The sequence below is a fragment of the Phocoena sinus genome, chromosome 13 (assembly GCF_008692025.1).
Source record: "Phocoena sinus isolate mPhoSin1 chromosome 13, mPhoSin1.pri, whole genome shotgun sequence".
Lineage (NCBI taxonomy): Eukaryota > Metazoa > Chordata > Mammalia > Artiodactyla > Phocoenidae > Phocoena > Phocoena sinus.
Genome location: NC_045775.1, coordinates 58,426,492 through 58,446,413, shown reverse-complemented (window position 1 = coordinate 58,446,413; position 19,922 = coordinate 58,426,492). Strand labels below are relative to the sequence as shown.

The window sequence follows — 19,922 nt, the reverse complement described above, 5'->3', positions numbered from 1 at the left end:
GGAGGGGTGAAGACTCCTTCCAGAATAAAGGATGAGGATGCAGCACTGAGTGGGTTCATTCTGTTTTACCTCATGATGCTCCTTCTCCAGCTTCCCCGAACTCCTCACCCAGGAGTTACATTGATAAGTGCCTGGAATTTGGAGGGAACTGGGGAAATTTAGCTTAAATTTTTTTTCTAAATCTATCAGATTTTCTAAAATCTATCAGATTTGGCATGGGGAATGCCTTGAATCCATAAAATCTCTTACATTTCTACTAGTTAAATTGTTTTTGTTTGAATTTATGTTTTGGCAAAACCCCAGGAGCCATGGGCATAGGGGGATTCGTCCTGGTCACTAAAATAGTTTTCATTGACAGAAATGTTATTGACAGCAGCAGAAATAATGTATGTGTCTGAGGGCTTTATCTTGAGACTGTACTGCTTATCTCTTTCACTGCCAGCCTCGATTGGGATCCTCAGCAATGATTTTTTTTGGACACAAGTGGTACTTGAATATGTTCTTGTTATAATATAATAATATACTCTGGGAATACATTAGTACATGGGCTGAATTTGACAGTCCACCCTTACTCCCCTCCCCCTCCCACATCCATTCCCATTCTCACAGGTAAGTACTATTAACAGTTACCTATACCCTGCTTTTTTTCTATTCAAATGTAAATAAATACACACAGGTACTTCTTCTTTGCATAAATGCAGTCATACTGGTCTAATTATTCAATGACTTCTTTTTTTTTTACAAACAGCATTTCTTGGAGAGCTCTTCATATTTGTACATAAGTCAAACACATTCTTCTTAATGGCTGCATAATACTCCACAATATGGCAGCTTCATAATTTATTCAACTATTTCCCTATTGATAGATGGAAATTTAGGTTCTTTTCTTTTTTGTTTTTCTTTCTTATTAGAGACAAGGCTACAATGGACTTTTTGGAATATTCATCTTTACACTTGGACACAAAGTTTTTTGTAGGACTGTTTCCTCAAATAGGAATCTGAGTCAAAGGGCTTGCACTTTAAATATTTGTAACTATGGCAAAATTATCTTCCAGAAAGGCTTGACCATTGAACACTTCCTTGTTATCATTGAAAGTTGTCAATATTTGAGATTAAAACTTGGCAGTCAAGAACTCTTTCATCATGTTAATTTGTACCCATGTACAGTGAGGCTGAACACATTTTCACATACACACTGGCAAACTGCTTATCTTCTATGAATCACCTGTTCATGTCTCTTGTCCATTTTTCTTTTACATTGTTCATAGATTTTTATGTGTATACGTTGCATATACTGCAGATATTTTCCCTCAGTCTGTTGCTCTATTAAAACAAAATTTCTTTATTTTTGAGTGACATGTGTCGTGTTTTTTCTTTACAGATTCTGAAGCGTGGGTTTTTCTTAGAAGGGCTTTCCTTAACATTAGGTTAGGGAACTATTTTACATTTCCTCCCAATATTTTATTTCCCCCATGTTTTTTCTTTAATCCATCTGAATTTTATTTTTCAGTATCTGAGGCGAGTATAATTTCATTATTTTTCAACTTGGCCCAATTGGTTTAAAATTGCACTTTTATCATAAGTTAAATTCCTATAGACACATGGGTCTGTTTCTAGAATCTCTATGCTTCTTCATTCATCTGTTTGTCTCTTCCTGTATTGATAACAATTTTTTAAAAGCACGTATACCTCTATTGTTTAGATATAGACAATTTGACTAGGTGGTTGAGTCTTCTCATTGTTCTTGTTCAAAAATTATTGATTTGTGAAGTATATTTTTCTTCAAAATGAACTTTAAAATTGCAAACTTGTCAAAACTTTAGGTTGTAAAACTCTATAAAAAATACATTCAGGGCTTCCCTGGTGGCGCACTGGTTGAGAGTCCGCCTGCCGATGCAGGGGACACGGGTTCGTGCCCTGGTCCGGGAAGATCCCACATGCCGCCAAGCAGTTGGGCCCGTGAGCCACGGCCGCTGAGCCTGTGCGTCCGGAGCCTGTGCTCCGCAACGGGAGAGGCCATAACAGTGAGAGGCCCGCGTACCGCAAAAAAAACATTCAAAATTTTACTTGAGATTTCATTGAATTTACTGATTAGAGAGATTTATATATTTTTCCACTTCATTGAGGTATGATAAATAAAAATTGTATATAAGGTATACAACATGATGTTTTGACATAATATATATTGTGAAATGATTACCACATCAAATTAATTAAGGTGTCTTTCAACATTGCATTTTTAACCTAGAAATATAGTCTGCATTTCCATCTATGTCAGTCTCTCATGCCCTATAAAGTTTTTAATATCTAATTCTATAGGTCTTACACATTTGTGTTAGGTTTATTACCAGGCATTTTCGACTTTGTTACTCTTCTGAATAAGATACTCATTCATTACATTTTCTAACTTGTTCCTGCAGATGTATAGGGAAGCTGTTAATTTTTGGTGATCTTGTATCTAGCCAATTTAAAAAATATCCTTGTTAGTTTTAATAATTTTTCAGTTCATGTATTTCCTACGTAGCCAAACATGTTGCAGATAGTAACAGGTTTTGTTGGGGTTTTTTTCCTATCCAATATGGAAAACTCTTATTTCTCTTCATTTCTATTACCTGGGGAGGAAGACTCAGAAGACCATGAAACTGTAAAGGTGATCGTGGAAACCCTTGTCTTGTTTCAAACTCCTTCTCTGGGAACACTTCTAATGTTTCCCTATGAACTGCAATGTTTGCCGTAAATTTCAAATAAACACTTTCATCAACGTAAAGCAGTTTAATTCTACTCCTAGCTTACCAAGCGTTTTCTTCTTGCTATTTTGTTTTTCGAAAAACAATGTTGAATTATCCAGTACCATTTTTGGCTTTTCAGATCATGAGAAGCTGTTCCTTCTTTAACCTGTTAGTGTGATGAATCACATTAATAGATTTACTGACACTGAACTACCCTTATACGCTCAGCATAAATCCTGGTGCATCATGATATCTTAATGCACTGTTGGAGACAAGTGAGTCATTATTTAGGATATTTATGTCTATGTTCAAACTGAGGTAAGTCTGTAAGTTTTTCAGTGCTGTCTTTGGCTGATTTGAAGAATTGGAGAGTTTTCCATGTTTTTCTATACTCTGTAATAGTTCTTATAACAGGAGGACTGTATGTTGAATAAAGGTTTAATAGACTTCACTTGTAATCCCCAGCATTTAGTACCACAGTAGGGGCAGATCTTCGAATACTTTCCATTTCCTCTATAGCTATTGATCTATTCAGATTTTTAAATCTATTTTAAAGTAAATGTTGATTAAATTATATTTTTATAGAAAGTCATACATTTATCTAGATTTACAAACTTACTGACAAGAAGTTGTACATATTATCTTACAAAAATTTTACAACATTTGTATGTATAGTTCTAACCATTTTTGTTTCTAATGTCTTTTTTTGCCACGTGTCTATTTTATCAGTCATTTCAAAGAATCTATTTTTGTGTATTATTGATCAAGTCTACTGCTTTTTCAAATCTTTTGTTTCAAGTTTTCACTTTACTAATTCTGTCCTATTTTCCTCGGGTTTATTTTGATGCTTTTATCTTGCTTCTTGAGAAAACTTAGTTCATTTATTTGTATTCTTTTTTCCTAATATATACATTTAAGGCTATATATAACTGTAGAGGCCAAAGATTGAAGCAGGGAGCCCAAGCTGATAGCAGTGGAAGTTCAGAGATAGAGTCAGATTCTGGATATATTCTGAAAGTAGAACCATCAAGATTCTGCTGAGTGTGGGAGAAAATGGAAGGTCAAGAATAATATCAAGTTGTTTAGTCTGATCAGGAGAGGAAGGTTTGGGGGGTAGCGAGGAGGGCAGTTAGAATTCAGTATTGAACATGTAAAGTTTGAGATGTCTATCATACATTCAAGCGGAGATGTTGAGTAGACAATTGGGTATGTAAGTCTGGAATTTAGTTAGGGAAGAGGTCAGGTCTTGAGATACAAATTTAGGAGTTATCCATACATAGAAAAAACAAAATGAAACAAAACAGAAGATTGCATGAAATCACCAAGCAAATGAATGTAAATAGGAAAATGAAGACCAAGGACTGCTGCAGGGTACCCAGCATTAAGAGCTCATGGAAAAACTAAATACCCAGCAATGGACACTGGGAGTAAGGCAGAAAAATCTCAAGATACTCTAATTTCCTAGAAGTCAAGTCAAGGAAGTGTCTCAAGGAGGTAGGAGTGACTTACTGTCTCAAATGTTGCAGAAAGTCCAAGAAGAATGAGGGCTGAGAATTGATCACAGGATTTAGAAGCGTGATCATTGATGCTCTTGACCAAAGCAGTTGCAATGGAGAGGTGATAAGGAAAGCTTGAGTTTCAAAGGAGTAGAGGCATTGGTGACAACAAGTATAGGCAACACTCTTGGGGAACATTTCTGTTAAGGGGAGAAGAGAAATGGGAGTAGTAAAGCTGTGGGGAAAAGTGAAGTCAGAGGAAGATTTTCATTTGTTTTCAGGATGGAAGAAATATTCTTTATATGGTGATGGGAATGGTTCAGTATATAGGCAAAAACTGATGAGATAAGAGCAAAAGGGAGGAATTACCAGTGTGACATCCACGAGCATGAAAGAGGTGACTGAATATGGGGGACTGGTTTTAAATAGGAACACAGACAATTCAACTGTAATATCAGGAAAGACAACAGAGAATATGGGAATAGCTGGGAGATAGGTAGATAGAGGTGAGAGTCTGTAAGTTCTCATCTAATGGCTTCAATTATCTCCATGAAGTAGGAAGTCAAATGTAATCTCAGTACTTAGGCTTGTATCCATTCTGTAGCAACTGACATTGTTCGCTACTTTCTCTTTTAATAGTCCCTCAAATTTTTGCTTCTGCAACACAGCAAGTTCCCGACATCTCTCTTCTCCAACTCCTGTGAAGGCTTCTTTATCTTCCTACTCCTTAAATGCTGACACACAAGATCTTGTATTCAACTCTCTTCTCCCTATTTATCACTCACCCCTTCAGTGATTGTGGACATTACTAGTGTTCACTCCATCTTGTTCTCATCTTTTCTGGGCACCCAAACTGTACTTTCCAGGCCCCTTTCAGTGGGCAAGGCGATGTGACTACTTCTGGCCAATGGGCTGTGAGCATGAGTGACACTTCCAGCATGAAGCATTTAATTAACAGGGTACAGCCCTCCACTTTCTTTGTTCCCCTTGCAGTCATGATTGATAAGTTTTCATGTTCCGGTGGTACAACTACAAGATGACAGAGGTTCTGAAAGCCTGGAATTATGAGTTGCCACATGAAAGACACTGGCCTGGAGAGTCACCCAACACAAAAAATCTTGGCTGATGAAAACTTTCCTTGTGTTCAGGCACTGTGATTTGGGGGTTATCCCACCATAACTAGCCTAGTTGAATGGCACAGTGATCTAATTGAGTGGTTCTCAAAACACTGAGGCTTAAGACTCCTTTAACACGTAAAAATTATTGAGGACCCTAAAGATCTTTTGTTTATGAGGGTCCTATCTATACTTACCTGTTTTGAAATTATAATTAAGAAATTTAAAATATTTACTTGCTAATGCTTTTAAAAATAATAAATCCATTATACATAAACACAAATAATATATTTTATGGAAAATAATATTTTAATTTAGTGAAATGAGTGGCATTGTTTCACATTTTTGTAATCTCTCATTTTGTAAATCTCTTTAATGCCTGTCTTAATAAAAGACAGATTCTCATGTTTGCTCTCGTTTGTTGTTTTGCTCAAAGTATATAGAGAAAATTAGGCCTTATATAGATATATACTTAGAAAAGGAAGTATTTTAATAGCCTTTTCAGATAATTGTGAATATTATTTTCAAAATGTCACCCAAAATAGACAGACAGCAGCTTCTGAGATGTTAGGTGCAATGTGTAACCTGAAATCATATTAATGAACTTTACAGACTCTGTTACACTAAGTTTCATTGGTCTATCTTATGCCTTGAATGTATCTTTTATCCATGCCTGATTTTATAACATACATTGGTCATTCGTAAAATAATGGCTTGCTCAGTTTTGTAGATCTCCTAAATGTGGACACATTTCATTGTATTATATCACCATCAATATCATCAGAAGAGTTTTTAAAGTTCTGGGAAGCTATCAAGCTCACAGCAACATACACAAGTCTTCTAAAATTCTAATTTTTTCTTTGAAAGCTCAATTTTTACAATTACAACATATACTGTTGGTTGCTTTCCTTGAAAAAATAAGCTAAGTTCATTTTTGAGGAACTGTCTGCCACATACCCAAATTTGAATAACCACAGTATGTCTGCCAGTCACTCTTGAAGATAAAAATTGTATTCCATGAAAAAAATTTGCTAGTTCAGATTGTAACTCACATCAGACAAGGGCTCTTCCTCAAGAATGAGACTGTATTTCAATATGCAGCAAGACAGGACATTTAAATTATACTCCAGCATTCCTTTCTTGGACTATTTCATTTCTACCCATTATGCTATTTGCATACTTGCCTCACTGCCTTTGTGAGCTCTCTGACTGTAGACCCCATGTCCTTTTCTTCCTTGTATTCTCCACAGTGTTCGGTAGTCACCATTACTGAATGAATAAATATCCTATCTTCCCCAATAGACTGTAAGGACACTGAAAACAGAAACTCTGTGTTATTCTTCTTTGAATCACCAGCACCTAAGACAGGGTCTTGGGCACAACAGAGTACAACTGTGGTTGTTTATGATAATCAAGTTTATTATGTATATTATATCAAGATGGCCGGTAACAATCTCAGCAATAATTACTCTTTATCATTTTTCTTTCAATACCTACTGTAGAGGAGCAGCTTCATAAGTTAGGTTTGCAGACTGGCAGGAAGAAACCAAACACACATACACACACATGAAAGAGAAATTAATTGGAACAAGGTGGTCACACAGAGCAGGGTTGGATATAGCATGCTGGTGTGTGGTTTCCGCCTCCAAGGGGTGTGTTGGTGACACTGAACTCTGCATAGATAAATCAGAAGAAAGTCACTATCCATTTATTGTCAGCTTTATATCACCATTCTGGAAAAATTATGCTCACAATCTATTTGCTTTCATTACAATGAATGTTTACAACCACTAGGATCGTCTAGTTCTAGAAACCAACAGTATCAACAAGGCCATCCTCAACCTGGGAGAAAAGCAGAATCAGCGCCCATGTGTCACTGAAAAATCTTCATCTCTCCAGCTTCCCAAGGTCCCAGAAAACCCACCTCCTTTCAAGAAGTGAACAAAAAATATCTGCTTTTAGAATTAAACATGTAGGTGAGAAATGTATATGTGATCATTTTTAGCTTGAAGGAGGATGCTGGGATATAGTTTAAATTCCATGAACATCACAATAGGGAGAGTTGGCTCTTTTCCACGTTCAGGACAGCAATTAATTAAAGAATCAAGTTTTTGTTAATATTGCTTTTGAGCCCACAAATGTCATCAGTTTTCCCTCTATTTTGAGAATCACAGACTTAAATATAGTCCAATTACAAGTGGCAAATTTTTCTTACACTTTAGTCAACTGAGTTACATATTTATACGTTTGTTATACTCAAAAGTGTCTTCAGGATGATTATGAAAGGCACATCAAACTATCCTTAAAAAACAGCTACCATGAGTTATCATATTACTCTACTTCCAGGAAGAATATATTCTGATATTGAATGCTCTTTTTTCTTTCTAAAAGACGAGTGTCACCTTTTGCATTCTTTTTTTTATAATACCCTTATTGAGATATGTAATTCATATGCCATAAAATTCCCCCTTAGAAAGTGTATAATTCAGTGGGTTTTAGTAAATTTACAGAATTTTGCATCATCACCACTAATTTTAGGATATTTTTATCAATTCATAAAGAAAGTCTTCTATGCATTAGGAGTCACGCCCTAGCCCCCTCCCTCCTCTAGACCCTGGCAACCACTGATCTACTTTCTGTCTCTATGGATTTGCCTATTTTGGATATTTCATATAAAAGAGTTTATACAATCTGTGGCCCTTTGTGTCTGTCTTCTTTCACTTACCATAAGGTTTCCAAGGTTTATCCATGCCGTAGCATGTTTCAATCCTTCAGTTCTTTTTTATGGCCAAAAACTATTTGATTGTAGAGGAAGACCACATTTTGTTTATCCATTCATCAGCTAATGGATATTTAGGTGTCTCCACTTTTTGACTATTACGAATAATGCGTCTATGGACATTGTGTACAAGTTTTTACGTGGACACGTTTTTAATTCCTTTGGGATAGATCTGTAAGTGGATCAAGAAACACTTTGAGGATTAAGTTAGTGCAAAATGAGAATAAGTTCAAAGAATTTTTTTCACAGGTTTTTCAAGCCCCCAAGACTAAAGGGACATTAGGAAAGAACATTAGTTCCTAAATAACAACAGAGAGAAAATCAGAATAATAGACAATAGAGAAATACTTACCTTTTCCTTGCTGTAATTTAAGTAAATTTTAATATTATATAATTTCTTGAAAACAAATTTAAAGACACTAAGAAAACAATTATAAATCTGTCTTGCTCTTTCTAGATATACATTTTTAGGTTCTTTTGGAATAGAAAATATTAGTGTTTAACAAGAAAACTTTTGGTTTATGATTTATGATTTCAATACTGTATCTACTGCGTTGTGTACATACCCAAATTAAAGATTCTAAACTATATTTCAAAGATTCTAAGTCATCTAAAATGAAGAGTATTACAGAGCCTAAAGTAGTTTAACAACAGAGATACAGGGAGTTCCCTGGTGGCACAATGGTTGGGAATCCTTCTGCCAGTGTGGGGGACGTGGATTTGATCCCGGGTCCGGGAAGATCCCACATGCCACGGAGCAACTGGGCCCGTGCGCCACAACTACTGAGCCTGCTCTCTAGAGCCCGCATGCCACAACTACTGAAGCCTGCACACCTAGAGCCTGTGCTCTGCAACAAGAGAAGCCACCTCAATAAGAAGCCTGTGCACCGCAACAGAGTAGCCCCCGCTCACCACATCTAACGCAGCCAAAATAAATTAATTTAAAAAAAAAAGATACACTACATAAAATTGGAGAAGAAGAAGTTTCTTCTTGAAATAAAAGGCCAGCATCTTGAATGCTGGCAGACAACTTGCTACTTTCATCTGAGGATAAAAGAACAAATATCGTTTGAGAAAATTATGGTTAAAAATACTGTCTTTATTCTTAATATAAGGACAGCACATTGAGAGCTAAAATAATCAGGCAGGACTTCAGTTTGTAAAAGAAATGGTCAAATTCTTTGAGTTTTCCTAAATACTTTTAAACTCAGACATACAGTAAATTACAGAATTGGGACACAAAATAACATCCCCAACATGGTGGACATTTCTCTTCTACAGTCTAGTTGAATCTATTTGCAGTATCCATTTGGTACTGATTTCCCTGTTTCAAAGAATAAAAGTGCTAAATGAAATTGCAAAGCTCACATCTAGGGTTCTAGAAAAAATAACAGCCATTATGTGATGGCTGTTATTTTTTAAAGCCTGGTTCTGCTTGAAGAATTACTTTAATAGGAATGAAAGAAGCATGCTTTCCCACTAATTATGCAATCTGCCTGGTTATACTGGCGTAAGTATTCTATATAAAGACAGAATCTTTGGAAAAAAGAAGAGACCAATGTTTTGTGCAACCTATGGCTTTTAGTTTTATTATAAACACAAAAAGTGCATGAAAAATATCAATTATTTCTTTTTAACTCTCTGTCTGCTTATTATTTCCAGATGCTTTAAATAGGACAGAAAAGCAAAGCAACAAAACAAATTCCATCCACTACACTGAAGGTTGACATTTCAGTGTTTCACTTGTAAAGAGTCAATAGTAAAGTCATAACTATAAAAAGAAGGAAAACAATTATCACTTAAGTGCTTCCGTGGTTCCTGAATTATTTTTCCACAAAGAAATGGTAAATATGAGCCATATATTACTGCAGAGAAGAGTTACTTTTTTCTTTTCATAAACCTTTTCGCTTCTTTCAAAAGCCCTTCCACATCTTCCTTTTCTAGGTCTTCCTTTCCTGGTTCCCAGTCGGAATCTTCATCTGTTGGCTCATATCCTTCTCCCTCATCATCTGTAACGCTGTCATGCAGGTTGTACTCACTGGGTTGGCCAACACTGTCATCTTCATCTGAAATGTTTCTCACTGAAAAACAGTTTAGTACATGACACAACAATTGCCACTCAACCTGGGATTAGAAACATCTAACTGTAAAATATCCTTTTCTGCCAAGAAGAATTAATTTTACTTAACACAAAGCTAACTACTACAAATTTCTAGAAAGGGGGCTAAAGCTCTCATTTGTTATAATTCTAACTTTTTTTTTAACATCTGCTTAATTCTCACTTTTCCTACCATGAGGCTCCCAAGACTAAAATGTCCTCTGAGATTCATAATGGTTCCTTAATAATATCATAATCATATTCATGCTACCCTACCTTCCACTGTGGTAGAATGTATTTTTGTCCCAGTTATTCACTGTCGCTCCCTGTGATGTGATTCTATATACCCATCCCCACTGACATCAGACTTGGCCAAAGAAAAGTGAGTGGAAGTAACAGCTTCCATGGAGAAGCCTTAAGGGCCTTTCTGTGGTTCTGCTATTGCCATTTCCCCTCTGCTAGGAGAACAGTGTGTCCCAGACAGAGGTTGATCCTTCAGCCTGGAGTTAGGATGAGAACACACATGAGACAGAGCCACAGCCAACATGCAGCTGCATGCATGTAACATGAAGGAGAAATACACCTATTTATCGTTGTAAAGCACTAAAATTTGAGGACTGTTTGTTATCTCTGCAAACCTAGCACAATCTGATTGACACACCAGGGTTGTGACCAAATGAGGAAATATAAGCTTACAAACTTTGGAAAATTTAGCTCATGCTTCAATAAGACTAGGATTACTATGGTAACAGCCATTAGACTTTACAGATTTCTAAATAACATTATAATAGTAGAATTACAATTCTAGAATTCTTTTGTCTCAAGACTCATTTCTTCCCTCATCCCACTCTGTTTTATTTTCTTTCCACAGTGAGCAACAGAGTGGGTTTAAAATGAGGCAGTAAGAGACTCTAGGATGATGTAGAGCATTTAAGAAACAGGTAGGAAGATTCTATCTGGAAGTCTTCTGAATGGCAGACAATCCCTGTGATGCAGAGCAAATGTATAGGCTAAAAATGTTTGTACTTTTGTATATGCTTTAGCTAACTTCTTCCTAAAATGTTCATATATAATAGATATAATGTAAATGAAAGTTAAGAAATTTGACGGGGAAAAAATTTGATGGGAGAAATGATGACAAAAGAAGTAATTTATCTGTCTTCTTAACTTCCATAGCCCAGACGATTATATTTTTCTTAATAATCACTAGTCATTCCAAGAGGATTTGAGATAGCTTATAACAGTAATAATGAGACAATAAAAATACAAATAAAAGTAGAAACTAAGAACAAAGAAAGCAGAATATAAGTATGTCAACCTCAATTTTTAACGTAATTCATATAAATTGAGCATCAAATTTCTCCCCGAGTTTCTTGGTAGCCAAGGCTAAAAAGGCTACAGAGTAATTCACACAATTCTCATTGGCATAAGCAGCACACCAGTTCCTTAAGGGAAGTCTGGCGTTATATTTATTTTTGTACACTTATCATCTCCTGTAAGCATCCTGAGGGCATGTTTTATGTCTAACTAATCTCGACTCCCCATATAACTTTTATGATAGAATACAATTAAAAAAACATTTAGAGGGTAGTCTGCAGATGGGGAAGGGAGTTAGGAGGGAAGAACAGCAGTATTTCTGTTCTTGTCCATTTTACTCTTGGAAGTATGTCGTATATATAACTAATGACATCTCAATAAAGAGCTTCCTTTCAAATTCTGAAATTATCTTAGCAGATTTATAAGAAAAAAATATATAAAGCTGAAACAACGTCAGGTTCTCCTACTTTATTGGCTGTTCCTTCTCCATTTCCTTTGCTGTATCTTCCTCATCTTTCCAACCACTAAATTTTGGAGTGCCCAAATTTCAGGTTGGGATCTCTTCTCTAACATACTCCTTAGATGATTTCACCTAGTTATATATCCTACATTCCCGAATTTGTTATACCTTAAGCTCTGACCATTGCCGAAATTCCAGACTCATTTATCTCACTGCCTATGTATTATCTCTACTTGGTGACTAACAGAAATCTGAAACCCAACATTTCCAGAACAAAACTCTTGAGGTACTTCACCCAAATCTGGTCATTCTCTTATCAATCCTGAATGTATGACTCCTCCAACTTTCTAACCTTCCAGCTGCTTTGGCAAGAAACCTTGGAGTCACCCTTGAATATCCTCTGTAATATTTAATATGTCAAAAGATCCTATTGGCTGTACTGTCAAAATACATCCACCACTTCTCACATCACTCCAATACCCTGGTCCCTATACCACCATTTTCTTCCTGGTCTAATCCAATATCCTCCTAACTGGGTTCCCTACTTCCACTCTTATCTGTTCTCCACAAAGAAGCCAGAAAACCTTCCTATAGCTTTTTATCTCACTCTAAATAAGATCTGAAGTCTTCATCTGTAGCTCTTGGCCTCCAAGACCCTACAAAACTGGTTCACTTCTGGCTTTTCTGATCTCATCTACCATTCTTCACTTACACTTCATTCCAATCCTACTCTCTCTTCGTTGCTCCTTGAATAGTCCAAGCAGGATCATCTCCAGGGCTTTTGAAGCACCATTCCCATTGCCTGGCATACTCCTCCCTCAGAGAATCACCTGCTTGCTCTCTCCTTCAGCCTTCTGCTCTGATGTCAAATTAACAGAGTCTTTCTTTTACTGTTCTATCTGAAATGGGACCTGACCCCCACCCCCATGCACACCCTTGCCATTCTGTCCTCTTACAAAGCTTTATTTTTCTTCTTAGCAATTATCACTACATGACATCATATAATTGTTAACATGTGCACTGTCCACTTTTGTGAAATACTACAAAAGCAAGGCTTCGTCTCTATTGTAACCTCAGCTCCTACAACAGTGCCTAACACGTATAAGTTACTTTATATACATATATTTGTTAAATATATGAATGAACAAATGAACCATTTGTGAATCAACTGCTGAACACCTTTAGTTTACAGAAACCCTTCTTATTTCAATCTACACTTTTAATCACGAGCCTGCCTGTTAACACAATGTATTACATTAAAGACTTTTATTTAAACCCTGCTAATTGAAGGAGCTTTAAGCCTCAATGAACGCTGGAAATCTTTAGCAACTTAACTGGGTAGGCTCATTTGTTCAAGTGATAAGGATGTATTTATCAGAAGACTTACACTTGTTTCATCAAAAATTTGTTTTTCTCTATCAAATCTTCATTACACTTGATGTTTACGTAAACATCACATTTATGTTCTTTTAACAGGAGGTTCAGAATCTGAAAAAACCATAGGTAACAGAACTCAATGTAGCTGGTAGTCAAATTCCAGAACGGGTACTTTGTGCTTTAAGTGAAAGCACCTAAAGAGCCAAAGTCATGAGAAGGGCAAGTCAGTTCCGGAACTCAGCTCTGTGTCCTTTGTTAGTGGTCCCAGGTCGACATTTCAGGATTTTGAATGCTGACATCTTTGTGGAATCTTAATAAATGGGCCCTCTTGTAGCAAATTCTGTAGTAGTGACTTTAAATATCCCACAATACAAATGCCACCTAGGTGGGAGGGTTTGTTTGTTTTTAAGTGCTGAAGGTATTTTTAGAGAAATAAGTTTCTGCCTTTCAGTGTAACTGGGCCATAGAGATAACGAAATTTTCCTTACTTGGAAAATGCTCTGAATCAGCGCACCTGTTGATCTGAATTATTTCATCATTTCCTGAATCGTGGGAATAATCTCAGGAGGCATGGTTCTGAAATAAATGTGACTAGCACCTAACCTAGGAATAAAATACCTGTCTTTACCATAACAATTAATACGTTTTTATGCAAAGGGAATTCAGAGAAACCAAGAAAAAACACCCATGCAAGTATTTTCTGAGCAAGCTGAAGCATGGTATCTGAATACCTGGATTTAAAGTGATGAAGCCAGTAAAGTTCATATAAACCCTCCTGTTTGCTACACAAAAACTTCAAAGAAAGTCTCTCACACAAGGAAGCTTGTTGGTTAGAAAATCAGACAACTCAGTCATGGGAGTCACGTCATAGAAGATCCCAAGCCCAGACCCCAAAACTGTACACAGGACACCACGGTTAGTGAAAAGCTTATTGAAGTACAAAACTAACAGGAGAGGGAGTAGTAACTGTTTAATATTTTTAATCAATAGCAAAAAATAATTTTTGTAGTTTTATTTTTTGTAGTTGTAACTTCCAATAGATTTCCATACAATTAAATAGCGTAATACCGTTTTTGAAAAAATAAGAGCCTACATTTAGCATTTTCTTACACTGCAGCTACCTTATTTGAAATATAATTGTTGAGCATGTCTAAGAAATCAGAAGTGAGCTTGTTTCTTCCAAATCAAGGTGAGCTTGGAAGGAATAATTTTTCCTCTATCTTCACATAAGTCACTTTTAAGTTTCTAGCTGCTAGTTTTTGCTGTTTTTATGTGGTGTTCCATTCCCCTCACCCAACAAGAAGTCTCTTTAAAAAATAGCATGGTTTAAGAAAAAGAGACTAGGAGGGTAGAAGTATAAAGATCTGCGTCATGAAGCCCATGACAATGAACAAGGGATTTAATGGAATTTATCTTTTTATCTGTGAATCAAAGGATGTTGATTAAATGACCTCAAAGATCCTTTCCAACTCCAAAGTTCTAATTTTAAGGACAAAACAGGAATTTTCATTTTCTCTACAGGAATATGAAATGCAGAGACAGGCTGACAGCTTGACTACTTGAAAGCAGCACAAGAGAAATAAGCTGTCACTTTTTTAAAAAAACTGATGGGTAACACTGTTCTACCATAATAATGAAAAATAACAACCTCTAGAAAAAGTAACAAACTCTTTAACATATTTGAAACAACATGCTATTAACTATTTGGTATTAGGATATGGTAATTTCTGACTTTTCTACTTATGCAGAGGAATTTATAATAACAGAATGACAACTCTGAAGTTTGTATCCAATATTTCCTGTACAATTTAAAATTTCACCATCAAAGTCTTATCCCAAGAACCAAGTCTGCAGAGCTACTGAAGAGTATACTGTGTCACATACATGCTGGAAGATTTTTACATGGAGAAAAAAATCTTTCCAAATTGCTGATTTTCTCCAAATAGTTTTCTGGTAATAGGCAATAATAAGACAGATGTCTCGTTACAGCTTAACATCAATAATTCTTCAGGTTTTATTTTCCTTTCTTTTCCAGTATATCTTAGGACTAGTTAGGATATTAATTTTCATTTAAGTGAAAAAATACTTTAGCCCAGCATCTCTAAAGATGAAAGCTTACTACATACTATAAGAATATACATTTTTAAATGCCTCATTTTACTACTAAAGACCAAGCTACTAGTTGGGTATTCATATTTTTAACTTTGGGAAAGCAGTTTGTGCAGGTCTGATCCACTTTAGTATACGTTAAGTTTATTTCTTTTTTAAAACACCATTGTGTTAGCCTTTTATATGTTCCAAAATCTCTCAGGTTTCTTCACAGTAAGCAGCAGTTTACAGAATCTCATTTAAGTTTCACCAACCTTCCTTAATAGCTTTCTTTCTAGACCTTTTAATTTCTACTTCTGAAAAGAAAAAAGTCTACATAAGCACATGTGTGCATACAACTGCAGAACTAGAGAAATATGAAAATAGCTATCAGTAGGACATTCTAAATTTTGAGTCATGAATGGTACTGATCACCTAGAATCATGACTAGCGCATAATAATCAAAGCCAGAAAGAATGACTCCAATAATCAGGTAATAAAATGCTGACGACAATTTCTTTCAAATGCTGTCAACAAGCAAGGCAGCTAAGAAAGTTTAAAATAAAATTTTCCTGGCATTAATTACTCTTGTATTCAATATGTTGTGCTAAAACTGCAGCACTATGAAAAAGTGTGGAAAGTTAGTGAAATTTTAAACCAATTAGATATACAAGAAGCTTAACAGATGATAGCAGTCAAACCTACAAAAATTGGAATACACTGCATAAACTGTTACATGTGTGGAAGAACTTTACAAACTGAAGTGTTCTAGGAGTGCTACAAATCAGAAATTAAATAAGGATTTCATGTAGTTATTCTGTATTATAAAATTCTATAGTATTTGGTATATAGTATATGGGTCTATATTAACTTTTACTGTTTTATTATGTATTTATGATACCCCCACCTCAAATTTAACATGTGTTAAAAAAAAAAAACCCACAAACTACCTAGTTCTTCCTCCTGATCTCTATTATCATCTCCAGCCTCCTGATAATCTGTACTTTAATTTTCAGTCATTCCTATTTCCTTTACCTCATCCCACCCCCCACACCACAACCAATCAGTTGGCAAATCCTACTGACGCTTAGTTCAAAATCTCACTTGTATCCAATCCTATCTTCCTACTCTCATGGTAGCCTAGTTCTGGTCCTTTATTCAACTACCTAACTGATCTCCTGAAGGCTTCCCCTACTTTAATTCAGACTGCTCATTATCAGGGGTAAAATACTGGCTCACCATTGTTTGTCAGTGCACAATACCTCTTTGGTCTAGCTTTCAAGAGCTTCTATAATCTGACTTCAATACATCCCTTTAGTATCATTCACAGTAACTATAGAGACTCTCCCTGTCAGTTAAAATGATCCACCTTCTAACTCCAAACGCAACTTTCCATTTTCTACTCAATGTCCTTGACTCATCTATTATTCACTTTGTCTGGGATGTCCTATACCCACCCACGCAAAGCTAAGAAACAAAGATAATTGAAATCCTACCATTGTAAAGAACAACTTAAAATTCCCTTATCAAGTCCACCCTGATAAACCCTGGCAAAAAGTGCTCCATCCCTTTCCTCCAAGATTTTAGAGCATCTCACCCCAAGCATGTAGAGCCAGAGCTGGTTCTCATGTATCTCTGTAACTCTGCTCACTTGGAAGACACATAATAAATGAATAAATGAGTGAATGAGTGTTACATAAATCAGATTAAGATCTTGGGTAATGTTAAACTTTAAATATTTGGGAAATAAGAAAAACAAGTATGTTAGCATTTTATTTTAGATATCTCTAAATTAAGAAATATGAGACCTCAACATTTAATACTTAAATACCCCAGACACCTTAATTTATAGGTTTTTAGAGTAGGAAGAGATATTCTGACTATATTGCCACATAACAACTCTTGAAACTACATTAAATATATAAGGCTAAACTGTTACATTAAAATATCATACTTAAAAAAAAACCACAACTGTCTTTCCAACAAAAGAAACAGTTTTTTTTAAGAAAAGTTAATTGTTCTAAAAATACATTCTTCATTCAGAAGACACTTCAATGATAATTCAAAGAGATTTTTCAAAGAAAATTCAGATACTTTTAACTATGCCATATGATGCATATTGTCGGTTTTAGGAAAATGGTTCCTAGTTCTGTAAAGATATACAAATGTGTCAAATGCTCTTTCATGGGGCAGTGCTGAAATCTGTCAATAAAATAGAGTTTTAATCAAATATTATTACATTATTGTTCAAAGGAAAGTTAATTTAACAACCATAAAAGCTATAGCTTGAGATACAGCCCCAATAAAGAAAAGGATAACATATAAACTCCATACCATATTAGCTCAGAGAAAGTGATTAAATCTGTATCCGCAGTATTAAAGCACTGAAGTGTGTTTCAATAAGAAATAGCAAATAGAATTCCCTTGTGGTGAAATTAATTATTTTTATCACTTGGTTACAAGTTGGCTGTGTTTATACATATACAAAGGCAAGTGGGCATAGCCTGGATAGTACATTTTATTCTCTCACTCTGTGGGCAGAAATACTGGATGCTGAATTGGCCTCTGCATTATATAAATGATACGAAGAAGCCAGAATTTGTTAACGGGAAAAAATATTAGAGTTCAGAAGCAGGGGAAACAGAAGGTAAAACAGACTGATGTAAACAGGAATGACAGTCATTCGATAGTTGCATCTCTGGTGTCTATCTCCCCTTCTCCTTCCCCAAAGCTAGCTTCTACTGGGGATCTCTGTGGTTCTGAAGAAAGGGACTCTGCCTTGGTTCCAAGCATGGAACAAACTAATCAGTGGTCACAGTGATTAATTCAAGAATAAGAATGTAACCTAAGCCAGTTTCAAAAAAGTTAATTTTATGATTTTTCCTAGGAATAGCAAGAGTCAAAGTTGTTCTCTCTCTCTCCTTACATATAAACATGGGGAGTTTACCATGTTAAATGGAGTTTAGCCAGTTGAATAAGGATGCATACAGTTCCTTGGTGGGGAGAGGAGCCAGTCTTAGGATAAAAATCACCCCTCTAAAGACAGGATGATGGAAGGAAATTGGGTGTTGGTAACATTATTGACATTATTAATGAGCCAAAGCAACAAATCTTGTCCAATCTAGCCTTGCTTCTGGACTTTTCAGTTATAGAAGACAACATGATCTCTTTATTGTTCAGGCCAGTTTGAGATTTTGTTTTAAGGTACCTGCAAACAAAAGAATCATAACAGATACCAAGGCAAATATATACTGTTGGACAATGATTGTAGAAAACATCTGCTATATAAAAACTCATCAGTTATTAAATCTAAGAAAATTATTAAAATCAGCAATTCAACAAATTCACAGAAGCAGAGATTTTAAAAATTCACAATAACTGGAAACTGTATCTAGGTTTAACAGGAGAATCCATTTGAAGGTTTCATTTGGAGTTTCCTGAAGGAAAATTACTTACCTGGAAATGTACTATGTCTATATTCTATCTTGTGCTGGGGATTCTTCCTTAAAAAAAAAAAAAAGGGAAAAAAAAAGAAAGAAAGCAAATATAAGGTCTAGTTTGACAATCACTGAAAAGGAATAGGACTGTTTAAATTAAACTAGAGCACTCACTAACCTATGAATAAAATTAGCAGTAAACCTCTCACTGAAAAGCATTTGCTTTGTTATTGTTGTTGCTGTTAACTATAGTCACCATGCTGTACAAAGCATTTGCTTTTTAATTACATTTACTGAGTGCCTACTCCATGCCAGGCATACTTCTAGATGCAGACAGAGTGATGAACCAGATGAAGTGCTGCCCTCATGACTGACATCCTACAGAAAAGCAGTATGAGACAAATAAAATATAATACAATATACTGTATTTCTAAACTGTCAATGCCACATATCACATATATAAAGATGTGAGGTAAATTAGTATATAAAGTATATAACACAAAATATCAAATTGTGTGTGTGTGTGTAATATCTAAAAGGATACTTCTAAGGCTCTTCTAGAATCCAAAGACAAAAGCATGTAAGTCATGTCTCTCCAAAGAATACCAATCAACTGTTATGAGAAAACAAGAAAGTCAGTTTGCATCGAGAAATTTATAATAACATATCTCAAAGTCAAACAGAAACTACTGTTTGAATATCTACTTTTGATTATATATATTGATGAGCGCTTCTATCATTTCATTAAACAAATGTTTGGGTACACTGTGTATACAACACATTCTCCACAAAGTACAAAACTACCCAGGCAGCAGAACCCCAAAGCAGCAACTGGTTTATCATGATCCACTTGGTGGGTACCTTTCTCTTAGGGGACTGACAAAGGAGAGCTGGGGAGCGCTGACAGTAGACATGTGCTGAGGTATACAGTTCACATGAAGCTGTTGTGAGGATTCAGGAGTAATACACAATAAGTCCTCAGTTTAAGGGCGCAGTAGGTGGTAAGTAATTAATCTTAGCCATTGA

At 35.6% G+C, this 19,922-nt stretch overlaps 1 protein-coding gene across 3 annotated transcripts in view; it reads right to left on the bottom strand.

The window, feature by feature from the left end:
- Positions 1-9,091: 9,091 nt before the first annotated feature.
- APLF (aprataxin and PNKP like factor) overlaps positions 9,092-19,922 on the bottom strand; it is an 86,852-nt gene continuing 76,021 nt past the window's right edge. The window contains exons 9-10 of one of the 3 annotated variants that reach the window (XM_032653444.1): positions 18,916-18,958; positions 9,092-10,200 (exon numbers count right to left, since the gene is read on the bottom strand). In XM_032653444.1, coding sequence (XP_032509335.1) covers positions 18,940-18,958 — 19 coding nt within the window. In that variant the 3' untranslated portion in view covers positions 9,092-10,200; positions 18,916-18,939. Of the gene's footprint in view, positions 10,201-18,915; positions 18,963-19,922 lie in introns of all 3 variants that reach the window. The other 2 variants (XM_032653443.1, XM_032653445.1) reach the window with 2 other exon arrangements.